The 12,762-nt window shown below is 34.3% G+C and overlaps 1 protein-coding gene across 1 annotated transcript in view; it reads right to left on the minus strand.

Moving 5' to 3' along the window:
• The window catches only part of LOC149302472 (NADP-dependent malic enzyme-like), a 125,101-nt gene that overhangs the window by 27,815 nt on the left and 84,524 nt on the right, over positions 1 to 12,762 (minus strand). Inside the window, exon 8 of the mRNA XM_089482557.1 lies at positions 5,147 to 5,256. Within this exon, the coding sequence (XP_089338683.1) occupies positions 5,147 to 5,256 (110 nt within the window). The remainder of the gene's footprint in view (positions 1 to 5,146; positions 5,257 to 12,762) is intronic.

A 12,762-nucleotide genomic window follows, 5' to 3' on the forward strand; every position in this document is an offset into this window, starting at 1 on the left:
GGCTTTCTTGTCAGACTAGCAGAGAGTTATATAGTTGTCATATTTCATAGAGTTTACTTGTGCTGACATTACATTACATTCATCTGGAGACTACAACCAACAAATCACACAAGAAGCAGAAGATTTTACTGCGACCATGTTATTTTATTGCTGACAAAATCTATACTGAGCCTTTTTTGAATTGGAAAATGTACACAATGTTTGGATTTAATAGTTATACTGAGGTTTTTCTGTAAACCTACAAATGTTTAATGAGCCCTAAATCATCACATCTCACTTATTAAGATGCAAATCAGATATGCTACAGCTGTGAAATTCTTGTAATGATGGAAGACTCTGTAGGCTTGTCAAAACCTTATATTAATGTGTCTTTAAGTACATGTTGTTAGGAGTTAATGAAACCTGACCCTCTTGGATTTAATCTTTTTAATATGATGTCTCATGCTGTGTAATGGTCGTTTTTTTATAAAAGTGGTAAACATTATTTTGGTGTAAATAGCCTACAAGTTCACTCTTTATGTCTCTAACTGTGATTTGGCAGGGTTAATAATTGCATTACAGACTCTCTCTAGTGTTTCAATTCTGTGGAAGTGCATTCGTGTACAGACTTGGCCAATTGTCAGTTTATTGTATGATTCCTATAGCAATGGATTATGCGCCCCTCCAACAGTCAACACTATAATTTGTATGGTTTTCCTTCCAAACTACTGTCTTGAATTTTGCTGGTTATTCATGCTCCCAGAGTCTGGCCTCACCTGCTGGAATACCTTGGCTCTTCCACATTCTTCATTTTAGTTGAGAAAGCCTGAGATCTGGCACTTCACTCTCTTGGGCTCTGCATATGGTTTTGGCAGCCCAGTTTGAAAGCCAAGAGACACAACATAAAGTATAGTCCAATTTAAACTAACTTGGTAAAATATTGTAATAAAAATATAAAAAAGTTCTAGGTAAATGCCATTAGAAAAAAGGAGGGCAAACAGAATGACTGAAGTATTTATTTAATTAATGAACCTGTAAAACTGCTAGATAAGATACCATAAATTAAATTAATTTCGATTAAAGTAAGGGTTTTACTAGACTGACCCGACACAAATGTGGTTGATTGCCTCACCTGCTAAAATACAACTAATATGCAAGTTGTTTGCGAGTGCATGCAAGGGTATGAGACATTTATTTTGTTTTCTGTAGAAGTTAATTTATGTTGTCAGTAGGGTACCTAGCAAGAAGGTTGCTGTTAATTGCAGTAGAAAAGGAGGAAAAAAATATTTCAAATTTTGCATCAGTGTACTTAGTTCCTGTTTCCCCAGCCTGATTTATATGCAGTAAATCCTGTGCTTGATACAGTTGTGTGTCACTAAAATGACTTGTAATCTAATGCTTTCTTTAAATAAGCTCAAAAAAAGAGAAAGTTGCAGATAAAACATAAGTTGTGAATAAAACCCACAATGCATAATAAGTGTTAGGTCAAGGAGAAGGAGGAACACCAGTAGAAAGATGTTTGGTCCTATGTAACACTGTCTGCATCTAGACAATGTGTGTAGTGACATCTTTTAGCCACTGTCTGTCTAAAGACCTCTTCTCCAGAACTATGAGTAAAAAATGGATTCACCTGGCCAGGAAAACACTTAATATTTCCTTTGGTTTTATTTTTTAAGGGTGTGGGAGGTGTGATTTACAGCTTTAGAGAGGTCTCTTTGGTGATTAAATGTACCACTCAGCTGTATCTAACTATGTCTGCAAACAGAGATCTAAATCTGTTGTGCATTACACATTACACACACACACATATATATATATATATATATATATATATATATATATATATATATAGTTCATAAATGCCACGAGAGAGTGACTATTGCTATAACATATTTTACAGTGCATCAAGAAGGGATTTAGTGTAGGCGAAAAATTAAGTCAAAGAAGTAGCCTGAAATTTGTTTTCCTACTTATGTTGCATGCGTGCCAAAAGAAATAGCTTCCACTTTAGCGTGGGCCAATGTAACTTTATCAGATTGTACCTAATAGAAATTGCTAGCTGCAGGCTTGATGATATCAAACTCAAAACAAAGCTGGCCAGATGTGCGGCTGACATAGGCAGCTGTGCTGGTTTCACCAGTATCTTATTTATGTTCACCATATGTGAAAGGATAGACAACACAGGACTATGGAAACTTTAAGTAGTATGACAACATACTTTTCAATCATACTAAATACATTATTGAACTTAATTTAAATGATGTAACAAAATATATTATTTCTAATGTACACTTGACAATCTAAGTTTGGAAAGAGGACCTGTTTTAAGAACTATTAGAAAATTACACTCACTGCCGTTAGTCTGGGTATTTTATGGTAATCCCAATTCAACTTTCAATCCCGTGAAAAAAACAGCAGTGGAGCTAATAACACACATGAGACAAAACTGAAGACAAAATTAGTAGCCATATTAGCCAAATACCTATCAGATGCCATTTTTAAAAATAGAATAGTTAAGTAAAAGAAGTTAATTTCTTATAAATAAAAAGTGAAATGTGATGGTCCAACTCAAAGGTCCTTCAGGACTATATCATTGTTTCATCCATACTATTGAGGCATAAGAAAGATGGATGATAATGGAAAATCCAGTTTACATGAATATACATACCTGTCAGGGTTCCACCAAAGGCTATATGTGGCTGTTTTGAGTAGAACTGCAACATTTCTTTTTTCATTTGCTTGTTTTAAGATGTTAACTACTCTCTGTTTCTTCTTCATTTCTTAGCTATTTTGCTCTCGCAAGAAAAACAGGCCATGGAATGAAACCTTTCTACCATAACTATTGTGTTATGTATTTGTCCATACAAAAAGATGAAAGGGGATTTGAACAGATACAATATTAAAACCGTTTGATAAAATGAATAGGAACAAGTTAAATTTGATATAAGGAATTATCGTCTAGAGCAACATCAAGAAAAGAAAGAGTTCAGCAAAAGACTGCCCAACATAAAGCATGGCCCAGGGTGCATTCATTTATTACACATATACTGGTATATGGAGTAAACACCTCTTTTCCACGTATACACAATGTGCACAATGTCATATGAGATCAATAGCTTGAATATATTTAAATGGATACTTGTACTGTGTAAACACAACTCAATGAGGGACCGTACATAAAAAGGGACCAAAACATAAAGCTCCATAAGGATTTCCAGAATGTTTTGCGCTGAATGTATTTTGGAAAACAAATTGATCTAGACATTTCCATGGAATGAATAAAGACAGAAGAACGAATCTGGTGAATTCAACAATATGGCTTATTTAATTAGTGTGCTCTGCTTTTAATTTATTTAACATAGTTTATATAACATTTCCCTGGAGAAACAGCATGTTTCCTCAAGAATGTTCTATTTTAAATGGTGACGGGTACATTGAGATATGCAGAAATACATTATGAAAACAGTATGTTAGTATTTTATTGGCTGCCCTAGAATGGCCAAGTAGATTGCTGCTGGGGGTGATAAATATTCGATAACAGGGCCGGGCTGAGGGTAACGAGGCAGATTTGACAGGATTCCTGTTACTTTTTTATGCTCATGGGGCATAAAGTCAGGCATTTCCAGCCTAGGGGCCTGTACACTACATCCCCCGATGTGCCACTTGAGTGGGTGAGTATTGAGCGATGTTGCCTGTGGACCACCGGGCATTTGCCTCATTAGGTTTGCGATACTCTTTGCAGAAAACTCAATTACCACAGTAGCGATACGTTTCACTAACTTTAAATGCAGTACTTTTATATTTTCACCTTTATTTATTATGCTACAATATGTCTGGTGCATTTCCTAATAAAAGAGGATCAGATTGGAAAAAAAGATTGTTGCACCTTGTTAAAATGGCTGACGGTTAAGTCAGAATGCACGCAGTCCGCACCTGTGTCTAAATATTAGTCTCTTGACATACAACATTCAGTCACGTATTTTCACTATATAAAAGTTCATTTGGATTGCAAGGCCCACACCTCAAGATTTCACGTTCCATCTCTTCCTATCTGGCATCACGAGATACATTAACAAGGCAATCACACTGTTTATAACATGCCATAGGTCCCTGCTGCACAAAGTTACAGTGGAACTAGCAATGTATTGTATTACTTGACTTATTCTGTCAAAACCTATAAAGCTTTAAGAAAAATAAAAGTTCCAAAACTCAGAGGACTTCTTGCCAGATGCCTCGTAGTTATCGTATATTTAGACTATTCTTTTGCATAAACGGAGCAACAAATGTATAGAATTAAGTCTCACAGGTGAATAGGATACTTTTATAAAACTTTTGGGAGGTTCACTTGTGTCTACCTAAAAAAAAAAAAGCAAAAGATCTTTGATTTAAGGGAATAATTGGAATATCTTGAAAGTTGCATTAAAATTATTATTCAGCTATAAAGTGCTAACATATTCTCGACCTCTGTGCATTTATACATAAAAAATAACTATGCAGCCGATTAATAGACTCAACCACATGTATTCAGTGACAGTCCCAAACAATTATGTACACCCATGCATGCACACTGACTTCTACAAACGTGTATCTGATCTGCACAGAGTATACCTGCTTCTGTGTTCCTATATGAATTTTTAACTAAAACAATAGTATGTTGTATGGGAGTAAAACTCCTGGTTATGAACAGGTTAATAAGTGGTCATGAGGTTCCTCTATTTAAAAAATATACCGTATTATTAATGGAGGAATTTGTTGGTCGCAGTTCAGGATATGTAAGTTGGTAGCTGAGTAAACCTGACTAGCTATTATGTGCTCTTCTGCAAGTAGTAAAATTGAAAATGATGATCATTCACATTAATTAGAAAGCAACTCAAATGATAATGAATATTAAAATTGCTTCTTACGTTGTAGAATGGATGCAGTGCCGAGTTTTGCCAGTAAAGTTAACCCTTTAACTCAGCTGGTAACTTGGCTTTTAGTAAATCAAACCATATGTTTCAGTCAAAAGCAGGTAGTCTTATATTAAATACCGGTACTAGCAATTATCAATATCAGAGCACTGAAACAAATGGTTATTCTATGTAAAAGTAGATATAATGTAAACATTCAAATAGCCTCTTTTCTGTGCTTGGTTTATCTAAAAATTAGAAACAATTTTGCAAATTACCTTGGATGTCATCATTGAACGTGCAGTACTGATTACGATATTTATTCAGGAGCCGGAATGCGTTGGCATTGGCAAAATCTTCAAACTGAATAAGACAGTTCATACCATACCTAAAATGCCATAAACAAATATACTTTTTCATGAAATTTGAATAATAATGGCTAGTATATTAAAAGGTAAAACTAGAACCCATATACAGAAATATTGTGCTTTTGAAGATTGTTTTATGTACCCTTTCTTTACAAGTTCTGACAGTCAATACCAAATTAATATTACACAAGTCTTGAAGACACGTTCCATTTTAAAATTTTTAAAACTCACTAGAATTATATACGCGTTGGTTGATCTAAATTTCACCATCAATAGCATTTTTATTTCCTAGGATCAATAAAAAACTGTAATCAAAAATGAGAGAGAGCCTGGGAATTACCGTATTTTCCCGAATATAGGCCACACTCCCCCCCCCACACTTTAAGTCTTTAAAGTGAGTGTGTGGCCTATATTCTGGGTTTAGCACGGGATGCGCAATTCGTATTGTCCGACGCCCGTGACATGCAGTTCCAGGCGCCGGGCAGGTGTTTTTTATTTTTCTTTCATTTAGACCTGCTGCGGGAAAGAAGCAGGGTTAGGATCCAGATCCCCCGCAGCGCTGCTGGATCCTTCTCTCCGGCAGCTGGTGGATATCTGCGCGATGCGCGTAGACAACCTCCTCTGCCGGCACTTTCGCCGGGGCTTCTATGGTGGAGCACCCTTCCCTTTGCATTTCACTGTTTTTTTTTCACTTTTTCAGGGTCTCATGCTCTCTCTCAATGCTTCCTAACCTCTCAGTGGCTCCTAACATTTGCAGAAGTACTCAGGGAAACTGGAATAATGCAGATGGATTTGCAGAGGAAGAGAGATGCAGAAACACTCTGGGGATCCATCCCAATTATTCTGGCCTCTCTGAGTACTTCTGCAAAAGGGCAGAAGTGCTCTGGGAGGCCTGGTTAATGAAGTTGTTACTGGGGAGAAGTTGAGGAAGACAGAAGAAAAAAAAGAGGCAAAAGAAGAAGCAAAACATGCAGAAAATGAGACAAGAACACACAGGTAGTCAGCAGAGAATGTAAGAAGACATTGAGAGGGAGTGAATGAGAATGTTGTGCTTTGATATTAAGGGGCATCTCCAGCAGTATACAGTATTACACTAAAAGGTGCTGTTTCACTTGATGAAACATTAATTGCTCTCTCATATGTGTTAAGTAAATGATATGTCATTTTATTCTTTCTTCTGAAGGTTTAATCACACAACAATGGTTTAGAAGCCCTTTCAGTTTCCACAATAACTCTTCAGTGTCTCCTTTTGTGTCACAATATAGTTAAGTGTTCCAGGAAATTTTTTTTTGCATAACTTAAGTATTATTTGTAGGAAGAGTGCATGTACAGGCAATTTGGTTCCTAAGCCTACATTGTGTGTGAAATGAAACAACGATTTTAACGTTTAATTACAGATAAAAATGAGGTCTCAATTGCACTATTGTAAATTTGTTTACAGTCAATAGCACACCACAAAAAAGTACCTAAAATCCATTTTCCGCCAGGAATTCTAGCTGGCAAAGTTATTACTACTTTGATATTTATGACGTCTGTGGTTTTATATAGCTAGTCCACCCATTGTTGGAATTCTCTTACTAAAAGGATAAGAATCTAGTGGGAAATCAACTAAAGCTATCAAAACACAGCTCAAAAGCATGAAACAAGCAGAAAAGCTGATCCTTTTCTAGGGATATGATTATTCACTATACTCTAAATGTTATTTTCATATTTAATGCACTAATCAGAGATCATTATATATTTACATAGGATACATTATGAACACGCCTGTTAATGTACTTACTGTTTTTACCTTTTAGTTACTAGCAAAAATAATTTCAAGATCTATTTATGAGATCACCTAATGTATATATAGAATATAGAACACAGAAAATATATATTTCTATTTTATATTGTTATTCCTATACTAGTCTCTTGCTCTTCACATTCTCCTATTTGCAGAAAACTTATATAAAGAATGCTACTCATTAGCATATTTCCCTCTTTTACTCACTGATGATATTCTTGAAGAGCTCCAAAACTGTTATGCACAAATGTACAGTAAAGTGATATGGCCAGACTGGAAATCCAATGGCAAATTACTGTCTCTAATAAATGATGTAATTTTGCAAGTAGTCAATTATAATCTACACATATTATTGTGGTTTAACGTATTAAAATGAAGAAGTGCATACGGGACATGACCAACCACTTAACACACAATGTCATTCTTGCAATTGTAACATTTTTAGTAGTAATCAAATATCAGTTAGTCAACTATTCATGTGTATGATTAACTGGGGCTGTGCTTTGGCTGGTTAGTCCACTTCTGTTTTAGTCCCCAATTCCAAGACCTATTATCTTTAGAGGTACCCGGATTCCCAGCTGATTTTGCCATGCATCTCTGTTCTGGAATCCTCTTGGAGGTACCATCAGACTGACTTGTCCTTTGTAAAGGTACAAGTGAGCTAGTCATGATAAAATATTCCAGTTGTTATTAAACAACGCATCTACTATATGTTGTGAAAAAGTTGATAATCATAATAAACCATAATATTTTATAGGAATGTAGCCATTAAAACCTAATCTACAGTATATAGTCCCATAAATTAGCATATTTAGTGTATCTTTGGTGTATCTTTAAACTGATGCATTTGCAGCATGACTCAAAGGGTGAAACAGCAGCAGGATACTGAATGAAAGAACATATTTCACCTGTGTTATATGTTCTTTCATTCAGTATTCTTTCAAGATCTATTTATGAGATCACCTAATGTATTTATAGAATATAGAACACAGAAAATATATATTTCTATTTTATATTCTACTTTTTATCCCTACACTAGTCTCTTGCGCTTCACATTCTCCTATTTTTAGAAAACCTGTATGTAGAATGCTACTCATTAGCATATGACATTGGTAAGAAGACAAATAATTTGTCATATCTGTACATACTATATGAAATGATACATTTTATTATCAGATACAGTGATATCTTCTATCTGGAAGCCCTTAAATGTTTTCTTAGCCCACGAGAATCTCTTGAATGACATAATACATGTAAAGTGAAGAGCAATGTGAAAAAGCACCACCAGTACTAAATAGATCTACTTTGCCCTCCACTAATATTGCCACTTTTGGTATATATATATATATGAACAAAGAAGGCTGTGAATAATTGTCTTTATTTGATCTTTTCTTCAAAAAATACACAAAAATACTCTGCTCTCATGGATATCAAACACAACACAAGTTTAGCAAAAAAATTATAAACATGTGTTGCACAATTTTTGGCACCCCTATGAATTCATATGAAAAAAATATTTGTATATTTCCATTGATATTTTACATTCTCAGTACATCGGGTGAATAGGGAGCATGACTTCCTGGTTTACAGGGGTATAAATATTAGGTAACACATAAGTCAAATTCCCTTGAATGATTTTATCACAATGAGTAAGACCAAGGAATATAGCTATGAGAATACGAAAATAGCAAAAGCATTGAAAATGCCAATTTACACCATCAGGGCAATAATAAGAATTATTATTCAACTGGAAATCTAACTCAAACAAATAAATTAAATATTATATAAATAATTTGCAATTTAGCCCTATTTCTTTTCAAAACGTTCTGTGGTAGGTCTTAAATCCTTTCATTAATCATGAGTAGCTCTTATTAATGAAGAGGTTGAAGACCTCTGTTCTAATCACAGAAAACCATGGAAAACATAACAAAGTTAACTCAGTAAATGTTTCAAAATCAATATACAAGCTTTATGATATAATATCAGCTGATCAATGCTTGATGATTTTGTCCTTCAACGATCTCATCAATGAGATCATCCCTCTACATCAACTTAGCATGTCTAGAAGGTCTTAAAAACAATCTGGGTGTTGAAATCCTGCAGCAGCTGGAGTGCAGTCTATTGATTATCACTGTTCCACACAAATGTACTGATGACTAACATACAAATTGGGGCTCTAGTTAACACTACATCCCTGCTTGAACAAGAGTGAATCAATGAATATCTTTAAGACTTCCAAAGATGCAGAGCTGGTATACAGAACATGTGATTGACTAACAAAAATTAATCAGGTCAACTCCTTTAAGCTTCCTCTGCTAACATGAGATGAAAGACACTTTGCTAAGTGTTTTGTACAAATACAAAGTGTAAATGCAGCTGATTGGACACTATTCACCAATCTCTGGATAAAACATTAACTCTACATGCATATTAGGTTCTCTGTCTGCCAAGTGGAATTTTGGTTTATGACAGCTGACTTGATATTTAAAGTCAAAGATTAAACAGATGCCCAATGGATTTAAATAATATGTGGAAAACGTACAATACAACAAACCAGTTGTTTCTGAATATGATACGAGTATTTGAGAAGTATATTTTCCATGCATAGCTCGTTTTATGTGACCTATCTGCAAAGTATTAAAAATATGCTGGCTACTGCGATGATACCTGGAATAACACTTAAGCAGTCCTTAACTTTAGTGTACATTTTAAGTTATTCTTAATGATCTATTTAGATTTTTTTATGCTTCCTTTTCTGTTTTCTGCAGTACCAAATATTATAAAGATTTTATTAAAATATGTTTTAATGATGAACAATTTTATGAAAGTTTAGCCCAGTATATTGTCAGATATTTTATCATAGAAAACATGTATTCCACATATTCTGTATTTTACATGAAAACAAAATGGAGTCAGATCCATTTTATTTTACTTAATCATGTAGTGATTATTTCTTTTTGTCCTTGTTCCCTCTATAATTGAGAACAAAGGAGTATTCATGTATAATGATGTTTCAGCGTATATATGATACAATTAATGTTATCTTCCATGAGAAAGTTAAGGAGTAGACGCTGCCTATCTTTAGAAATGTAACTTGGAATGGGGGATACATGGGAAGACTACCAAGGCCTGAGTTACTATCTAGGAGGTAACACCTGGCGATTAGGGTGACCAAGGATAAATTCCAAACACATATGTAATGGTTTTAAATTAATTCTTAGACCAGAGCGTCTCTCACAGGTAAATTAAGAAATTACAACGGTGTAAATATGAGTAGAAATCCTAATTTTAATGGGAAAAACCCACCGTTATGATTGGAGAATTCCAATCAAGAGGTGGAGGCTATGATAATAAGCTCTGTTTTTAAGCTTATGTCTTGGATAATTAAAAAAAAAAAAAGAAAAAGGAAAAGGACAGACTTATTCACCAAATTTACCCCAGAGAATTGGAATCTTAAGATTCTGGCACCATATTTCACTCTTGGAGTTACTTTGAGTTCTAACCTATATAACTGGTAGAAAGTTATATTCTTTTCCACTTAATTTCTTGCCAATGAACCTGGATTAACTTCTACAAGGACCGGTGGGACAACAGCGACAAGTGGTGGTAATTATAATTGTTTTATTATTCTGAATAGAGATGAATTTTGTCTTCTTCGTATAGAATTCCCTGTTTCTGGGAAGTACTATATTGCATTATTGTATATGGCGGCTTGTGAGACTGCAGCTTATAACCAGTGATAATAACAATAATGAAAAGGTATTTTTACCTATAGATGAAGTTTGACATTATTTGCATCTATTAGGAATTTCACTAATACTCTTAGACACAATTAAGTTATTTTTAATTTGTTATATTAGTTGAACTAATATTAGCGAGATAGTGATATTTTTATTACTGCCCTGATTATTATAAATTTTTGGTTGCTGAGTGGACTGGAAATTAATTGTGTGTTAGACTCATATAGTACTAATTCATATTGATAACTATCGATAATATATTGTATTTGAATTGATTCATTTTTGACATGTTTTAAGAACTTTGTGTTTTATATTATGCACTGTGTGACCCATATATAGATTTTATAAATTGTATTTACAATAAATATTTTTTGATTGATTATTTTGGTGATATATATCTGATTTGAATTATAATTTTCGGCGATCTGAAAGAATTTAGGATCGGAGATAAAATATAGGGTATCTCCTTAAATTAATATTGTGGATGTGGTACTACAATATTTGGTAGCGTCGTTATTTTGCGTATGTGATAAAATATTGGTTTTGCCTATTTTGTCTCATTAATATCCCTAACATAATATGATGGCATAAGGTCATGGCATACTACATATTTCAATGAGTTTATTAGTATAACGAAGGGCACATAGCAGTACTAAAGGACTTATTTGTCTTTAATTACTTTTGACACCAATATACTGTTAGTAACATAAAAGGTAATGAGCCTGATATCAAACATTTATAGTTGTATGTTTTACTGGTATAATTAAGCAATTTTCTGTAGGCACAAGACATGCAGCTACATAAGTAAGCCTCATAATTCCCTGTAGCGGTGATTATGATGGAACAAAATATATGTATTAACCCACGATCCCAGTCTAATTAAAGCCCCCCGCTCCAAAATATTCTTAAACAGTGTTTTGTCTGGTAAGTAGAGCTGGGCAAAATCCATCTCCCACTAGTGTGGCAAGTAGCATGTTCCACTCTCTTGTGAGAAACTGACAGCTCTATCCAAATGTTTGCAGATATAGTGTGTATAGTGTATGTATGAATCTCCATTCATTCTGGGAATGCTACAAGTTAGTGTGGACAATCGGACCAAGTTGAGCAGACAGTAGCGGAAAGCAGGGCAATCAATAAGAGGCAAGGCGCAAGTTAGTGTATTATTGTCATCAGTGTTGTTTTTTTTGATGATGATGACAATGATGATGATATTTAAATGGCAGGTCTGGTGAACAATGCACAATTACAATGCACTGTACTCCATAAAGATGCAAATAAAATTCACGCAAATATGAACAATCAAATAGACAGCAAAATTGTGAGTTTGTCACCCATCAACTTTTAGTTGATACTCACAAAATAATCATTTCCTGGTTCTAACTGACTTGAGACCTTTACTTACAAAAAAGCATTGTAAGAAGTATATTCAGCAAAATTTCCTAATCTATGCTGTATATATATATTTTTATCATTATGCACATTGAACATGTTAATGATATTGTTTAATTTGTTCTGTTAACACTATATACACAAAATAAAGAAAAAGTAGACATCTAATGACAGCTGTATATCCTGTTTATGATAAAAGGTTTATATTTTGTATCCCTCGGTCTAATACTAAGCTCTGAAATATTTCGCTTTACGCCTGGAAAGCCTGAATGGTGAAGATGACGTCTCCTCATTACATTTCTTCCGCTAATAAAGTGAGATTTAGCAACAGAACATTAATTTTCTCTTTTCTACAAATGAAGCCTGCATTTTTTTTAAATATATCATTAAGTTTCGGGTCAGTGTAGACAGATTCTGTGATACACATTGTTAATATTAACTTGGTTTCTCATAAAGGAAGTATATGGGAGATGCCAGGCATTGAGCAGACAAACCAATGAACCAGAATCATGCTGGGAGGTTTAAAGAGTCGTGCCTGTTGGTAGAGAGAGAAATGATTAACTTTGAAGCTGTATCTAATCACCTCTGTAAAGGAACCCTGCCAGCTACAC

This window comes from Sceloporus occidentalis, unplaced genomic scaffold, assembly GCF_023333645.1.
Source record: "Sceloporus occidentalis isolate IW3139 unplaced genomic scaffold, rSceOcc1.0.p SCAF_19, whole genome shotgun sequence".
Lineage (NCBI taxonomy): Eukaryota > Metazoa > Chordata > Lepidosauria > Squamata > Phrynosomatidae > Sceloporus > Sceloporus occidentalis.